At 36.8% G+C, this 19047-nt stretch overlaps 1 protein-coding gene across 2 annotated transcripts in view; it reads left to right on the plus strand.

Annotated features, from left to right (window-relative positions):
- Positions 1-1549: 1549 nt before the first annotated feature.
- Positions 1550-19047, plus strand: part of SLC13A1 (solute carrier family 13 member 1) — a 99671-nt gene continuing 82173 nt past the window's right edge. For both annotated transcript variants that reach the window (XM_032276125.1, XM_032276126.1), the window contains exon 1: positions 1550-1690. In XM_032276125.1, coding sequence (XP_032132016.1) covers positions 1592-1690 — 99 coding nt within the window. In that variant the 5' untranslated portion in view covers positions 1550-1591. The remainder of the gene's footprint in view (positions 1691-19047) is intronic.

Here is a 19047-nt window from a genome sequence, read left to right on the forward strand (position 1 = left end):
GGTTCACATCACCTCACCAGGTAGCTGAAGGAAATCTGAGAGCAGAAATGGTTTCTTCAAAAAGTAGTAGTAAAAAAAGCATGAAATAGAACTGTACAGGGTGTTAATGGAAAAAATAAGTACTACGACTGGTTTGAGTAAATCAGTTTCTTTAATTTTTTTTAACACTATATAGTATTGTTACCTATTTATTATCACTTACCATTTATTACTAATATCATTTGTAATTATCCTGTCTTTCATCTAAGAAATTCAAGATATAATAAGACTTTCTGGTTTGAAAACTTATTTTTCTGTTTACTATTCTGATTTCCCTGAATATGCGTAATAGGTCTTCAGAAATTTAAATTTTTTACAGGAAAAAAATGCCTTCTCATTTACATTAATATGGTGAGTACTGGTGAAAGAATTGTTTTCCTTAATGGAAAAAGAATGCAGAGTTATATTAGTATGAAATTAGAAATAAGACCTAAATGCTAACTGTAGAATACATAAGAGTAAGGCAATTATGTCAAGAGAAATTGACTCTAAATTCTAGTAGGGCTGGGAATGTGTGTTGTTTATATCTAAAGCTAGGTAGTAGTTGCTAACTTGAGGTTTACTGGATCATCAATTTATAACACAATGTGAAACAAACCAGGGTCCCCATCACTGAGGGTTTTCAAAATACATCCTCCATGTCACTGTTGGAACAGTCTCCATCTTCACATGTGCTCATGCACACACACACACACACACACACACACACACACACACACACACGCATACACCACTTGAATGGCCCTAAACGCTCATCTGTGTGCAGATTCCCTGATAATTATGTAGTCTGTATCAGCACAACAGATTCAAGTCAAGCCTGTGAAGGTCTTAAAGTGGAGGGTTTATATAACACTTTATGGTTATTTTGGTTTCCTATCAAAAGAGACAAGAGGGCCCAAGAAATACACAGAACTTTGCTTTTAAACAATGGGGACATTTGCTATAAATTTGGTAGAAGGTCATTGCAATACATTGTCCAAGAGGACCCTTAAAAATCCATCTCTAACCAAAAAAGTTTCCCTTTCACACTGCCATACACTGAAATTCCAACTATTGGAGTTTCTATTTCAATGTACACTCTGAAGACATACTTCCTCAGAAAGGGCCATGGAGGCTGCCTGTGGAGACTCACTCACGGCACCGTGACAGTGTGGTAACCACTCCAGGCAGGGAGTCTGGGAGTTAGAGGATATCAAAAGGGGTGAAAGTGCCTCATTGTGAACAAATGACCAGCTTCACGGTTTTGCCTTCTCCAAGGCTTGTCTGGTCCGTATTTCAGTGAATGTGATCAAAGAAAGCAGGGAACGAAGTTTTTTCTTGAAAAATTAGAGGAGTAAATGGTCTTTGATTTCTCATGAACACTCTTCGGCTTATGTCTTTGTGTTAATTGTGATAGTAAAACAATAAAAAACAAGATTTAATTTTAACTTATGATGGTCAGTCTAGGGCAGTGAGTGCAGGTGATGGAGCTGGAAAAATATTAATCCAAGTTGGTTATTTAACATCTGCCTTATTTGGAGGAGGACACTATTGAAGCCACCTGCTCAGAGCAATGAAATTCTTCAGTTACATTTTGATTTATCGCCGGTTTCTCCTTGTGGCTTTCACCGTGTTGGTTCTACTGCCCCTGCCCATTGTCCTCCGCACCAAGGTGAGTGAACCTGGAGAACAGACTGGTGGATTTCCTGACTTATTTAGTTGTCCTTTATTAAAACTTTCTGCTATTTAACTTCCTGGCTCAGAGCTGAATGAGTGTTGATACTAATGCCTAAAGTCAGTATGGCTGTACATGATGTTTTGTCCATTTTCTCCCTTTTTAATAATTAACATTGGTTGATTCTTAGTATGATTAAGCATAATTAAATAGAATATTCAATCAGAATTGTTCTCTGCCTATCAACTAGACGAGAGGAAGAACAAAAGAAGCACAACCCTTGAGACTTTGCATTTCAAGTCGTCATTCTCCAGGGAGCATTGCAGGGCTAATGCAATCCTTTAATTCCCCTGAGAATAGGCAGCAAAGCAATTGCTGGGGACAGAGGTAGAAGAACAAGGGAAATCCTAGGTCCGGCACAGACTAATTTACTTGTCAGCTGTGTGGCTTGGTCACAGAACTTCCTGGAAATTTAGTTTCCTCCTGGTAAAAGACAGCATGGAGTAATTTTCCTTGGTGAATCAGAGAATCTAATAAATCATGTACCATGTTCTGATAATTTCAGGTTTTCTTTCATTGGGGTATATTGTAAGCATCTTTCAGTTTGCTTTTTAAGAGTAGTCAGTCTATTATGTCTAGAAGAGTAAGCTCAAGCATGTTTAATTTCTTGGTAAAATGATTTGAATCAGCAAACATTTAATGAGCACCTTCTCTGTGCCAGGCACAAATGTCACTTGGTAGTAAGAGGACAAGCTTTGGAGCCAGATTCTCTATTTCGGGTCCCAGATTTACCACTTACAAACTGTGTCACCTCGGCATGTTATTTAACGTCTCTGTGCTTTTGTTTTTTCATATGAAAGATGGGGATAGTAGCAGGCTTGTTGTGAGAATGAATAAACACTCATCAAACACTTATTTGGAGCAGTGCCTGGCACACAGTAAGTGTGCAGTGCCAGTCTCCCTGGGTGTGTTGACTCCACAGGTGGGGCAAGTCCCACCACTCCATTATGCACAGTCCCTCCTCTTAGTGGAAAAGAAGTCTGCTGATGCTGTCCTCTAACAAGTACTAATCAAGGTTACACTAGTCTGGGTTAGAATAGAATCATATTAACTATAATATGGTAGTCCCACCAGCCTCTGTCAGAAGGCTTTGCCAGTGATCTTGGGATCTCTGAAGGGAATTCATGTGAGCTAATGGAGTCCTCTTGGGCACTGTCAAGGCCTCCTGTACCTGCAAAACTGGAGAAGGGGTTGGCCCCTGCTGTGGAATCTGTGGGTTGTCTCCCACCAGGTATACTCTTCCAGCTGCAGCATCCTTGGCTGGTTCTATCCTTGTGCTGAGGTCTCACAGTGCTATGTGAAGGGAGGGGAAAATCTCCCCACCACTTTTGGTCCAAAATTCTTCTAAGCCCTCAAATTCTTGCAGAATTTGTAAATAATAATAAAAAGAACTAGTCAGTTGTTTTTGGCTTTGTTGGTTTTGTTTTTCAAATTCTGCATGACTAACCCTTCCCTTCCCACCTTGCCATTCCCACCCCAGCTACTTGCAAAGTCTCCTATATGAACCTCTGGCAGCTGCATCAGATGACAAATTCCAGCACAGACACAGGGCTCTATTCTGAATTCTCACTCCATCTCCCTGCTAAGGACTTCAGCTAAGACACATCATGACCTTCACTTTCCAAGTCTCCTGGTCCCATGAGTCCTCTAGATTTGGCTGAATCCTATCACAAGCGTATCCTGGTTCATACCTAGAGCCCTGCTATATTTTAATATTTTTGAGTCAGTCTCAGCATAGGTTCTAAAATAGAAAATTAAACTAGTCAAGACAAATTTAGGTCATGACTACATGTCATCTATGCTGCTCTTTTGACAAATAAATGCATGACAATTTGATTGATTTTTAAGAGTACTCAGTCTATTATGTCCAGAACAGTAAGAACAGTAAGGAAATAGTATTGACCACTGAAAAGAGTAAAAATTAACAAAATAGTCAAAAAAGAACAAATTTGCACAGAGAATAATTTTCAGAGAAATGAATATAAACTCTGAAAAATAAAATGAGTAAATAAATCAAAAGCAATCATTTCAGCACATGATTCGCTAATGGGGAAGTGTATTATCTTTAAGAAATGCAGCCATTGATTATCTTTCCCGAGGTGCTATGACAAAGTACATTAGGTCCATGCAGGAACCAGGTGCCTGGCACCAAATTGCATCTGGTGAACTAGGTTCCTCTTTCCTTTCCTTCTAATTAACTCATTTGTTAAAACTCAATTAATGTTAATGGAGAATTTATTCCTAGTACAATAATATAATTTTATTTTTTGGCCACTTTAAACATATATTTAATCATTCAATCAACTGCTAATTAAACTGAAAGACTATTATTTTAACTGTTGCTTACAATGAAAGCAAAATCTTTTTTCAAAGAATGTAGGTCTTTGGAGGGTATAAAATTTAAGGAGAAGCTTACTTTAACATAAATGCAAGTCAATTTACTGTTACATTTTAGGTTACCAAACTGGAGAAGCCTATACTTCTAAAGACACAATACTAGCTTAACTAAAACCTTCAATGGAAACAAAAATCCAAGTTTGTCTTTCAAAACCACAATAAATCTACAGGATGTAGAACCAACAGACAATGAATTATTGACTGATTACTTTCTTTCATTTCCTACTGTTTACTGAGTCGTTCAATAGACTGGCCTTAACTTCTGTCTTAATTCCATCTAAAGTCAAAAAAGTGTCATGAATGAAGACAGACCCTAAGTGGTTTTTCAATGTACTATTAACAGAGAAGGAGAATAGACTGATTTGCAGAGCATTCTTCTGTTTCGGGCGTTCTTCCAGCTGCTTTCCCCAAATTATTTTATTTAACTTCCATCACAAACCAATAAACAAGTACATATGTTCTTCTTGTTTTACATTTGAGGGAATTGATGCTCAGGGACATGTAACTCACCAAAAACTACCTACATGCTCTAGAAAGTACATTTCAGCTTGGGTCCTGTCAGAACTCAGAATTCATGCTTTAACAGTGGTTTAATCTTTTGTATATTTTTGAAGATTTACTCTCTCATGGCTTGTTAATCATTTATCAACAACGTAGGCATTTCTGTTCATGAAAATGCTTTAGACAGGCCAAACAGAAGATTGTGTTTTAACCATTCCCTCAATTGACCTCATGGTACTCACATCATTAAGGTAGAAAGTTACAGTGATTCTAACCACTGAAGATAGCCTTGTGAGAGAGAACTGAAGCAGTGGACTGCTCTCATAGGAATGTCATTTGCTGGGTGTCCCAGAGCCCCAGCTATTTAAGCTGGTCAGTCATCTTGTCAGGATATGATGTCCCTTTTCTTCATATTTGGGTACAAACTAGAAATAGAGAAAAAAACAGGAAAGTAGCTTGCAAAAATCTGGCTGCATAGATTTTTCCAACCAACTTCTGTCTGACTCTAGAGCCAATGATGTTAATCACGACTGAATATCTGTGTCTTTATAGCTTCTATGGTCATAATAAATATATTCATAGTACCTTGGTGTGAATCTCACTTTGATAATGAAATCCTGTTTTCTTGCTGATTCACACTGAGCATCAGAAATTCTTTTTGTTTTCTAAGCGTAATGGTAATCTCAGTCCTTACTCAATTAGTAGTTAATGATCAGTAAACAAGTCTGGAGTATAATTGCTTTTTATTTGAATGAAATAATCACACTGAGTTTTTCTCATTTTTGGAGAAAAATTTCTTTAAACATTTCCAGTTAAAATCTTGTTAAAACTGGCCTAGTCTATCTGCCATAGTTCCAGTAATATTCTCTGTGCACCTTTGTTCTTTTTTGACTATTTTGTTAATTTTTACTCTTTTCAGTGGTCAATACTATTTCCTTACTTATTTTTCCAGTTATTGGCTTTTCTTTGTATTTCTATTTGTAAAACAAAAAAAGATAAAAAGAAGGCCAGATTTGTTTGAGAGTAAGAGGAGGAAATCAAAGAATGCATTATATTTGCAGAGCGCAATTCTTCAAGGTATACCTATTCCGTCCAGCTTACTCATTAATTAGGACCCATCTTTAGGATCAGGAGACAAGGAAACAACCACACAGGTATTGAGCAGCGTTTCTTAGTTGATGAGTTGTAAAACCAAGACCAAATTTCAATTCTTTCTCTAGAAAATATTTTAGATTTCTCCAGAAAATGTTTTATATTCTAACTTTGAAAGTCACGATATATTCACTTGAAGCATCATGAGTTTCAAAGTGAGAATAGAAATAATAATAAATGAAATGATACATAATGAGAGACTTATGGTGGTAGAGCTAAAAATAAAATAAACAGATGGAAGAAATATAATGATTCTAAGGAAATATAAACTTAAAAAGTGAAGCATCCCCTAGAAGGAGGAAGTGGTAAGTTAAGAAGTCTGTCAAAGAAAATCAAAATGAGTGGGAGAGAATTTCAAAAGCCTATAAGTAAAGGAAGAGGAGGAGAGAAATTCCAAGAAAACAGAAGTAAGTTTTAAAAGGCTAAATAAAATAATTAAATATATTAATGGAAAAAATTGATACTGTTTTAAATGTTGGCATAAAATATTTTAGAGATTTAAGATAAAGAAGAAAATGCTCTAAAGTCCAAGTAAGTGAATATTTTAGACACCAAAGAGTGCAGAAATGATGAAGATCAAGGAAAAAGAATAGAAATCATACTAATAGTAATGTGGTAGTTCAACAAAGCCAGAAAATCCAATTTTGATAATATATTTTTATTTCACAAATATTTCACAAGAACTTTCCAAGCCCAAAGTGTTGTGCCAGATGAACTGTGTGATATAAGCAGAAGTTTAATGTTTCTCTCTTTAAGTAGCTTGCAGCATTGCTGGAAAGTCATTATATAGTATGACAAACATGAATGGCAAAAGAAGAGTGTATGTAAATGCATGCCAAATAATTTAAATAAATCATTTGTGCTATGAAGGCATAATTAAAAAGTGGATAAATCACTCATGAGTGGAGGACTCATCATCCTCCAGCCCCTCCGTTCCACTAACAACAGGCAGTCCCACTTTGCCCACAACCTGCTACTCCGTCTGTTTTCTTTACGTCAGAGAATGCCACTATCCTTCACTCCATTCACAGGTTTGAAAGCTGTGTATCATCTTAGATGCTTCAAATATCTACAGGCCCTCATCACTCGGATGGGGTTGCATCTCCTTAATCTAAATCTTCCTAAATATCCCCTCTCAACCTCATCTCCTCCCTTTCCTTTCCTGCTGGCACTGCTTTTCTTGAAGCTGTCTTTATCTCTTTATTTCATAGATCATTTGATTTTTATACACTTTCCACGAAAGTCTCCTAACAGAGTACTATTTTTTAAATGCCAATGTCCTATTGTTAAAAAAAAAATCAAAATTCTTCAATGGCTCCCTTTGCCTATGACAGAAAAATATCTAAACAAAAGATGGTTACCTTGATGGATATTTATGACTTTTCATTTATTTGTCCTAAATGCCCCCCACCAAATCCCCTAATATCTATCTCCCACATTTGCATTTTTCACTTTAACAATACATCACCATTTACAGTTTCTAGAAGGCCTGCGATTATTCTTGCCTCACTGCCTTCGCACGTGCTGTAGCCTCCTCCTAGAATTCCCTCTCCTCCTGCCCATCCTTCTTGGGAAGGATGTGTCAGTCTGTGATGCAGGATCATCCTCAATGCTCTCATTGCATCATGGATACGTTGGACTCCATTACAGTATGTGTTCCATTTTATTTATCTTTGTGTCTCCCTCTAGACTGTAAATATCTCCAGAACTTGGGGCATAGTGTTTAAATTCCTGTCTCCTCCGGCACCAAACCCAATGCCTGTCACATAGTAGATAGTTAATAACTGTGTTGAGAAGATGGATGAACTTACATGGCAGAAGGATGTAAGACTTTGGACCTGGTAGAAAAGAGAGATGAAGGAGAAAGAGGTTGATGAAAGGAAGGAACTTCAATAGAGTGAAAATAATGAGGAAAGGACAGAACAAAAAGAATGTAAGTGTGATCAGAGGCTGTCTCTTCCACAAAGCTCTTTCTTCCTCTCCTAATATGTTTTATATCTTGTTTTGTAACAATAATAAATGTGAATGCTCACTATGAGCCTCATAGAGACAATTAAAAATAGTCAATACTATCCCCGTTTTTCAGATGAACAGAGTCTCAGAGAGGTCAAAAAATGTACTCAAAGTCATACAGTCCACAAAGTGGGCAAGAGAATTTAAATGCAAATCTGTCTGACTTCCAAGCCTGTAATGTCACTGCTTCTTTAATGATATTTATATCAGATCTTTAAAAGCTGTGCTCATATTGCCTTATGTCATTGTTCCTGCATTTACAATCATGAAAGCACATGTTAAGGTGATGCCTCTCTCCAACTGGATCACATAATAACCTCTACCCATGATGGACAAATAGTACGTGGAAGAAATAATTGGTTGTTACAGACTGCTGAGATTTTGGAACTTTTGCCACAGCATAGCTTATCCTGTCCTGATTTACATAGCATATTATGAAACATTCCCGAAGTGACTCAGACATGCTACCCTCTGGCTCATTTTCTTATCTATAAAATGAACAGGGCTCTTTTTAAAAAGTTCCAAATGTGGTCTATGGATAAGCTTCCCCAGATTCACCTGAGATACCTGTGTAAAATTACAAACGCTGAATATGAAGTGTAGGATGCTACACGTTGAACAAACTCCCTAGGTGACTCTGAAGCAGGTAGTTCATGGATTGCGCTTTGATCATATCCTAATATATAGTCAGGGAGAACTGATGATTTCTGTAATTTTTTCTAGTTTCACTGTGTACAGAGTATGAAAACAGTGCATTTCAGGTGCTGGGTAGGTGTGGAGGTTGAGTGGAAAGAAGGAACTAAAGGTTTCCCAATAACCGGTGTAGTGGGCTATCAAGTGGCTTTCTCTGCTGTCCATTTTGGCTACAAACTAAAAAAAAAAAAAAGAAAGAAAGAAATGCTAGTTATTTCTCCTTGACTTTGTACTTGATCTTATTTTTACTCATCATTTTCCAAAATGAGGATATTTAAAGCACTTTAAACTTTGCAATTAATATAAATTGAGTCTTAAGAAATCACTTCTGCAATAGGGGTAGGAATATCAAGAACCACACAAAGGCCTTCACAGGTTCTGTCAAATAATAATGGTGTTTTTCTTGTAGCACACAGATTTAGAACACATGATTTTTCTTCTTTTTTAATTGCTTTGTGTTCTCTTTAGAAAATCAATTGCAGAGACTGAGGTCTGTGATTGGTTCTGCTTTTCTCATACTGTGCTGAGAAGAGATCGTACCCACATACGTACTAATTCATCACCCAAATTACTCCCTAGTATCAGTCAGTATGTCATTTAAAAAGGCAGAAGAGATGAAAAAACTATATCTTAAAGCCAAATTTATATTCTAATTCCATGTGGGGCTATAATTTAAAAGAGAACCAAGGTGGTTTTTAAATATAATCAGCCCCATTTTCTAAAATGACTTGATAGAACTTTGTGAGGAGGAAAAAGTTATTATCCAAATTGCCTAGTCATAGCTTTCTTTGCCTTTTTCACCCCTTCAGCAAGTGCCCTAGCTATGCGCTTGAGGTGGTTAAGACAAGATATGACTGTGATATTGTTAATTGGGGGCCAGGTAAGTGGGAATGCTTGTGATGGAGGAATTCACCTATGCAGGTAGACATTTTCGTTTCGATGCTGTTTGTTGGCAAGAGAGATGAGGACTGCAGGAAAATCGTAAACATATTCACCCACTGGGGCAAGGGTCAAAGTCTCCAGTGCCAGGCAAGTAAGGGAGAACAGAGAAAAGGGAACAAGGCAAAGAGAAATAATTTCCTATGCTAAGGAGCCTTATGCCTAAGATACAGATTTGGTGCTTTATAAGATATATGAATGCAAACAATATTAGAAAGAATACAAAGAAGAACCTTATTCACTCAACACATATTACTGAGCATATACTGTATGCCAAGTACTGCTTTAAATGTTGGGAACAGGGTAGTACATTTAAAAAATATATACTGTGAAGGAATTTATATGTGGACAAATCTCAACTCCACCATATGCTAGCAATGTGATCGTTGGAACTTAGTTCAGCATGGAATTACAACATCTACCCCAAAGAATCTTGGCAAGGGTTAAATAGAACGTCATGCGGAGTGCCAAGTGTTGCATCTGACACATGAAAAGTATTCATGAATATTACTTGCCCATCCTATAGTCAAAAGTCAGAAAACAGATTTATCTGTCTACTTGGCAAATATTTTCACATCTTAAAAAATTTTTTTCTATATATTAAGCTTATGGGTCTACAGTCTAGATGGTGTTTTAGACAATTAGAATCCTTCCTTCCCAAGCTCTTTCTCCACTGGAAACACAAAGCAAAAAAAGATCTCTGTAGATCAGAACGAGTCCGAAAAGCAAACAAGGGGCATGAAGGTGGGAAACCTGTGGTTTAAAGCACTCCCGTGTCATTCAGGGGCCAGAGCCAGGTTCAATGCCAGAAACTAAGGGATGGAAAGCGGTTTTCTCAAAGCTGTGAAAGACAGAAAGAGCTGGATTGACCACTGGCTATGGTGGCTCACAGGAAGCAAACACTGCTTAGCTTCCCAGCCAAGACCTCACCCATACTACCTGACTCAACTAGATGACTGGATCCATGTTATCCTGGCAAGAAAAAAACTCTAGGTTGTCAAAATAAGACTCGTTTGAATCAGGAACTAGGAACTAGCTGGAAGCAACTGTAAACTGCTAGATTAGGAACAATGAGGACAGAAAAAGAAAACACAAGAATAAAACTACCACTCAGAATAAATTTGAAAACAAAATTTCAAAATGTAATCAGACACTTGAGAAAGACTGACAAAATCAACTCAGAAGAAATAAAAATAATAGGGAAATCAACAAATTAGGAAAAGAAAATTCCAAAAAAAAGAGAAACAAATTATTTTTCAATATACAAAGCAAGAACAGGAGAGTATAAAATAAAACTAGTTATATATCCTGTAATTTGGTAACTGAGATTAAAAAACCTCACAAACCCTCAACAGATGTGTCATGTTCGAGGCTCCTGGGTGGTCCTAGTTAAGCAGCTTCCCCAGGGGCAACTTCTCCTTTTTCATTTGGTTCATGTCAAAGATGAGTCTTAAGACACTGTCTAATGCTCAACAGATTATTCTCAACAGCTTCTCCTTTTTCATTTGATTCATGTCAAAGATGAGACTTAGACATCATCTAATGCTCAATAGCTTATTCTTTTGCTCAACAGCTTATTCTGACTTTTCCAAGATGAAGATGAAGATGAAAAGCAGGCCAGTGGCATGGGGCAGATGTAGTCAGGTGACTGACTGACCAGGAGGGTCTCTGTCCAGAGACCAGTCTCAGAACTTAAAGGACTCCTCCCCCTTTCTTATATTTGTATTCAACCTAGGTGAGTTACCAGGTGTTTCTTTCATAAGGGAGTTTAAACAATTCTTGAAAGAGTAAGTCTTTTTTGTATATGAAAGTTGCATCCGAGGTAGCCTTGTTGCCTGGAAATCCCCAGCCCAAGTTGAAAAATCCCCAGGCCAATTGGAAATCCCTAAGCCAGGCTACATCATATTGCGAAGTGACACTTAGTGTTAGCCCTACTATGTGGCATACTGCTAAGTGACATGTAGTGTCAGCAAGACGGCTGAGTAAGCCTTATGACTATTATTAATCTTATATACAGGGTGTGTCTCTTATAGTATACTACAAGATGAAATAAACTTTAAACTGAGTATCCTTGAAGACATAATCAGTGAACTGAGAAAGAATACTAGGAATTTACCTAAAATATCAGATAGAATATAAAAGGATATTTTTAAGTGAGAGAATCATTTGGAAAGCGAATTCAGAGTCTCAGCGTAAGTATAAGAGGCATTACTGAAAATGAGAAACAACAAGATAAGTCATATTCAAAATATAATTACTGAATTCTCCAGAATTTCAAAAAAAAGATGAGCTCTCAAATGCATTTGTAAGTAAAAACAATTTAATTAGATATTAGTCTATATTTAGGCACATCATGAATGAGATTTTAGATTAAAAATAAGGTAAATTTTTGAAAGCTACCAAATAGAGAAGAAAAAAATCTCCAAAAGGATAATAGACAAATTTTTCATCTCAACAATAATGAAAACATCTAATAAATTTGTAACAGACCTTTCTGAAGAAACCTACAAAATGTTATAAAAGAAATTTAATAGATACCTAAAAGAATAAAGAAGTTCATAGATAAAAATACTGAAAGCTATATCATACTCTATAGATTCTGTGTAATTTGAGTAAAAATCTGAACAAATTTTTCACAACTTGAGATTGTGATTTTAAAATTCAAAAGAAAGAATAAAAGCCTAACACTATTAAGGCAACTTGAAAAACATATACGATGAAGAAGCTGTCATACAGATTGTTAACCTTATTGGAAAATTAGAAATATTAAAAGAGCATAATAATTCTGCAAGAAATGATTTTTAGAAGACAGCACTGGGAGAGGGGGAGGACAAATTAAAGAGACCAGGAGTACATGTGTCTGCATATGAGAACTTCAGCATAGAAAACATGTAGCAACATGAATTAGTAGGCAAAAGACGGGCTCATTCAATTTAAAAAGCATGGGGCTTTGGTTATTCATTTTGAGAAAAATGCGTATTAAATTCCTATATGAAAAGAAAATTAAAGCTCTATGCTTGAAAAAAATTTAATCTTAGAAAAAAATGGAAATATATAACATAGATTTTCTTATAAAATATTGTAAAAAATGAAACAACAGAAAAGCTTTTAAAATCACTGCATTAAAATTAAAATCCTCTTGTCAATTAAAAATACAATAAAGCAAATTTCATAGACAAGCCAGAGACTAAGAAAAATGTTTACAAGTACATAGTTTATAGAGAAATAATATTAAGAATCTAAAAATAACCCCAAAAATCCATGAGATAAAAGAAGTAAGTAACCTAACAGAAAAATGAAAGAGAACTATACATACGTAATTTGCAGAAGAGAAAAAATTATGTTCCATGACTATGAAAAATACTTCACTAGTATTCAAGAAAATGCAAATTAAATAAGAAGAACTTTTCATATCATCAGATTGTCAAATCAACAAATTAATCCAATATACCAAGTCTGGTGAAATGGAATTTCTGAACATTGCTGGTGTCAATATAAACTAGTAGAACCATCTTGGATAGACGCTTAGTCCATTTTCATACTGCAATAAAGAACTGCCTGAGACTGTGTAATTTATAAAGGAATGAGGTTTAAATGACTCACAGTGCAGCATGGCTGGGAGGCCTCAGGAAACTTACAATAATGATGGAAGGGGAATTGAGGCACCTTCTTCATAAGGCAGCAGGAAGAAGTGCCGAGTTAAGATGGAAGAGCCCCATAGAAAACCATCAGATCTCATGAGAACTCACTCATTATCATAAGGACAGCATGTGGGAAACTGCTCCCCTGATTCAATTACCTCCACCTGGTTTCTCCCTTGACATGTGGGTATTATGGAATTACAATTCAAGATGAGTGTCAGGTGGGGACATAAAGCCTACCCATGTCAGATAGCAAATGGGCAATATCTAGTAAAGTTCAAATAAACTCCTTCTTATTTGACATTCTGATACTAGTTTTCTCCACTAGCTTAGAAAATCTCTTTTCCAAAGACATGCATATGGAGATAGGTACAAAGATGACCATAGTCTTATAATAGTGAAAAATTGGAGAAAAATCCAAACAAACATCAGTAAAAAAGCAGACAAGTAAATGGGAAAATATTAATAAAAAGGAATACTATATTCATTTAAAATGAAGTAATAATAGGCGTACATGTATCGACATGAATTGAAGTACATAAAACGTTGAGTGAAAGTGACATATAGAGTAAACCTTATTTAATTTTAAAACAACATGTTATTACTGTATTAATGTCTGCATGTAGTATAATCACCAAAACATAAATGGAAAGGATACAAACCACAATCTAGACAGTGGATAACTTTGGGAATGCTGGAGGAGAAGGAAATGAAGGAAATGAGGCAGTGGTTTTTAACTGTAACATCAGTCTTGACTGTATATGGAATGTTTTATTTGTTTAAAAATAAGCAAATGTGGCAAAGTGTCAACATTTGTTAAACATGGTAAGGTGTACAAATATGCTTGTTATACACTTTTACTATGTTCTAAGTATTTTATAATTTTGAGAATGCTTTTAAAGAATACACTGCTAAAAATCTTCTAATACATATGTTTTTTAATGTAAGGGAGTAGGAACTGCCCATACTACTATAACTTCATGTCTCTGGTAGCGTGAGGGAAGCTTATAATAGGAAAGGCGAAACTGGTATGAATGAGCCAAAGAGGTGCAATGTATACACACAGAGCAGGTATCCAGTGTTAAGTGACATGATATTTCATATGATCTAATGGAATCCCACCTGGTTTCTACACAACTGCCTCTGTCTGGCTAGGTGTGACTTGTTTGCTGAACTTCTTGATGTAACTTTTGGAAGTGGTAAGAAGTATAAAGATTTTTGAGCAGAAAAGTAGAATTTTTGAGGAAATCTTCTGGACTTTTTTTTCCCTCTTTTCTTTTTTTTATTTTGAGAAGGAATTGTGATTTTTTTTTTAATTGTAAGGTCAGTGGTAGTCGTAACTGTAAATCATTATCTCATTCTGTATTTTCCTTCATAATAAATAAATGAGATGAAGTACAGATTATTTTTGTTGCTATAATTCAGTTTAAAAATTCATAATACTAAAATACTTCAGAACAAAATGTAATTAAAATGTTTACTTGTTATAGTTGCAGAGTAAGCTTTAATAAAGATATCATATGTATCAGTAACTTCAGCAGACTTGGGGGGTAGGTTGAGGTGGAAGAAGGATTCACTCATACTCTTAATTGACAACTAATCTTTTATTACTGTTTTATCATTTTTCTCTTAAGGAGGTGGTAGTGATTGTGTGTAATGGTGGTAAACAATTTGTGGTGGTTTTGTTTCTTAGGAGTAGGAGGTCTGTTAAGAAGGTGAAGAAAAAGAGGAAAGAGAAAAAATTTGGAAGAAATTTACAGGAAACTAAGATAATATAGCTTGAAATACTGGGTCACTCTATGAATTTCTAATGACAAAATGAAGCTATTTTATTTTCTGTCTCAAAGCCAGTCCTAAAATCAAATATCTAGGATCTCTTTTTAGCTGCAACACAGTTACACAACTTCTGAGTAGTTTTCTTCTTCATCAGAAGAACTTGTCCACTAAAAATTACTCACCCACGTATTCTTTGTGTGTGTATGTGTGTGAATAGATGTGAATAACAGAAAAGAAGAAAAATTTTTTCTATCTCTTGTACTTTCCTTCTTAGCAAGAGTATTCACAGATCTTTGATTTTAAAGTAAACAAATAACCCTATATACTGTAATAGGATACTTTTAAAAGAAAATACTTGGTATCGTGCTTGAATTAACCTTCTGCTATATAATTCCTAAGGACATTAAAGGGAAAGAATGCTTTCATGGATTCTTTCCCAACCCCAAGCCTGACCAAGAAAAATCACACAGTAGAGGAAAGGAATTGGAGGAAGGCAGCATTCCTGGGATGAACCCATCAATAGGAAGCTTGTTTAATTCATCGTCCAAAGAGGGACACTTTTGAGAATGAAAGGGAATACTAATCAGAAGGGAAACCTTACAACAACACTGTCCTGAGAAAATTGGGGCAGATGACTATCCTACCTATTAGCACTCAAACAATCCTAAAATTTGTATTGAAAAAAAAGACCCCAAATAGTTAAAGCAATCTTGAACAAAAAGAACAAAACCAGGAGTATCACACTACCTGATTTTAAAATACACTACAAAACAATAGGAACCAAAACAGCATGACAGTGGCATAAAAGCATACATGTGGACAAGTGAAAGCATAGAGAAGTCAGAAATAAATCTGTACATTTACAGCCAACTGCTTTTCAGCAAAGGTGTTAAGAACATACAATGGGAAAAGGAGAATCTTTTCAATAAATGGTGTTAGTAAAACTGAATTTCCACATGCAGAATGAAATCAGATGAATATCTCTAACTATATGCAAAAATCAACTCAACATGAATTAAATAATTAAATGTAAGACCCAAAACTATGAAACTGCTGGAAATCAAAACAAGGGAACAGCTCCATGACTTTGGCCTAGGCAATGATTTTTTTTGGATATGACCTCAAAAGCATAGACAACAAAAGCAAAAATAGACAAATGGGATTACATTATACTAATAAAACTTCTTCACTTCAAACAAAATAAACAGATTGAAAAGACAACCTACAGATTGGGATAAAATATTTGCAAGCTATTCATTTGATAACAGGTTAATATAAAAATATATAAGGAATTCAAACAATTCAATAGGAAGAAAGCAAATAACCCAACTGGACACTGAGCAAAAGTTTGGATAGACTTTGCTCAAAAGAAGGCATACAAATGGCCAACAGGTACATGAAAAAATGCTCAACATCACTCGTCTGGGAAATACAAATTAAAACCACAGTGAGACGTTATCTCACACTTGTTGGAATGGCTATGATAACAAGTGTTGTGCAGAATGTGAACACTGCAGGACTGTAAAATAGTACAGCCATTATGAAAACCAACATGGCATTCTCTCAAAAAATTAAAAACAGAACTATTGTATGATTCAGCAATGTTATTACTGAATACATATCCAAAGGAAATAAAATCAGTATGTTGAGGAGATATCTGCACTCACATGTTTATTGCTGCACTATTCACAATAGCCAAGATATGGAATGAACATAAGTGTCCATCAACAGATGAATGTATAGTGAATATATGGCATTGTATATACACAAACACGAACACACACACAAAGAGAGAGTGAGAGAAAGGATGGAATACTATTCAGCCATAAAATGAAGAAAATCCTGTCATTTGTTACAACATGGATGAATCTGAAGGATATATGTTAAGTGAAATAAGCCCAGGACAGAAAAGCAAATATCATGTGATCTCACTCATGTGGAATCTAAAAACGTTGATCTCATAGAACTGGAGACTGGACTTGTGGTTTCCAGGGTCTGGGGAAATCGGGTGTGGGGGTTGAGGAGATGTTTGTCAAAAGAAGGGAGGAGAGGGAGGATCCAAGATGGCTGAATAGGAAGAGCTCCAGAGTGCAGTTCTTAGTGAGAACAACACAGAGAGTGAGTGCTCACCACATTTCCAAATAAGTTTTCACTGTTCACGGACCAGGAGATTCCTGGGCCGAAAAGTGCCATGAGTTTTCAGTGTGAAGGTTTCAACTGATGCCAGGTGGGCGCACAGAAACTCACACAAGTCTGGGCAGCTGTTCTGACTGGTGCCTGGAATGCCTGGGAGACAGAGCTGCCCATTCAACTGAAAGGGAGGGGGCTGAGACAGGGAGCGAGGCAATCTGGCTCTGCAGGTACCACCCCCACAAAACAAGCAATCTGAAATGCTCTGGATTGAGAGTTTCTCAGAAAGTACAGCTGGACCCAGGATGGTACAGCTCAGTGGGGGAAGGGTGTCCCCCCACTACTGAGGCAGTCCGCCACTACCAAGGCAGTTCACATAGCAGCTGGGCAGAGCCTGCAGCAGCTCAGCAACGCCTCTGCTAGCAGACTGTGACTAGACTACTCCGTGCGGGGCAGGACATCTATGATAAACGGCAGTAGCATGACAGGAAATTATAAACAAAGCTGACCTTCATAGGACAGAGCACCTGGGAAAAGAGGCAGTTATGAGTCCAGCTTCAGCAGACTTTAAAGTACCTGCCCAGCAGCTCTGCACAGGAGAGTGTAGATCCCAGCACAGCACTTGAGCTCCTATAAGGGACAGACTCTCTCCTCAAGCAACTCCCTGACCCCCGTATAAAGAGATACCTCATAAATGAGAGCTCAGGCTGACATTTGGCGGGTGCCCTTCTGGGACGAGGATAGCAGAGGAAGAAACCAGCAGCAACCCTTGCTGTTCTGAAGCCAGTGTGGGTGATCCCCAGGCGAGCCGGGTCTGGAGTGGACCTCCAACAGTCCTGCAGCAGAGGGACCTGACTGTTAGAAGGAAAACTAAGAAGCAGAAAGAAATAGCTCAACATAAAGAAAAAGGACATCCACTCAGAGAACCCATCTGAAAGTCACCAACTGCAGAGACCACAGGTAGATAAAACCACTTAGATGGGAAGAAACCAGCACAAAAATGATGAAAACACCAAAAACCAGGACGTCTCTCTTCTTCCAAGGGATCACAGCTCCTCACCAGCTAGGGATCAAAGATGTAGGAAGAATGAATCTGATGAATTGACAGAAAAGGGCTTCAGAAGGTGAGTAATAACAAACTTCTCAGAGCTAAAAGAACATGTGCTAACCCAATGCAAAGAAACTAAGACCCTAGATAAAAGGTTAGATGAGATGCTAACTATCATAAACACCTTAGAGAAGAATATAAAAGAATTGATGGAGCTGAAAAACACAGCACGAGAACTTCACAAAGCATACACAAGCTTCAATAGCTAAATTGCCAAGTAGAAGAAAGGATATCAGAGATTGAAGATGAACTCAATGAAATAAAATGAGAAGGCAAGATTACAGAAAAAAAGAGTGAAAAGAAATGAACATAGCCTCCAAGAAATATGGGATTATGTGAAAAGACTTAATCTACGTTTGATAGGTGTACCTACCTGAATGTGATGGAGAGAATGAATCCAAGCTGGAAAACACTCTGCAGGATATTATCCAGGAGAACTTCCCCAACCTAGCAAGGCAAGCCAACATTCAATTCCAGGAAATACAGAGAACACCACAAACATATTCCTCAAGAAGAGCAACCCCAAGGCACATAATTGTCAGAGTCACCAGGGTTGAAATGAAGGAAAAAATGCTAAGGGCAGCAAGAATGAAAAGTCAGGTTACCCACAAAGGAAAGCCCATCAGACTCACAGCAGATCTCTCAGCAGAAACCCTACAAGCCAGAAAAGAGTGGGGGCCAATATTCAGCATCCTTAAAGAAAAGAACTTTCAACCTAGAATTTCATATCCAGCCAAACTAAGCTTCATAAGTGAAGGAGAAAGAAAATCCTATATCGACAAGCAATTGCTCAGAGATTTTGTCACCACCAGGCCTGCCTTACAAGAGCTCCTGAAAGAAGCAAGGAAAGGAACAACCAGTACCAGCCACCCAAAAAAGTACCAAATGGTAAAGAGCATTGATACAATGAAGAAAGTGTGTCAACTAACGGGGAAAACATCCTG

Source organism: Sapajus apella, unplaced genomic scaffold, assembly GCF_009761245.1.
Source record: "Sapajus apella isolate SASKATOON/1434 unplaced genomic scaffold, GSC_monkey_1.0 scaffold7, whole genome shotgun sequence".
Classification (NCBI taxonomy): Eukaryota; Metazoa; Chordata; class Mammalia; order Primates; family Cebidae; genus Sapajus; species Sapajus apella.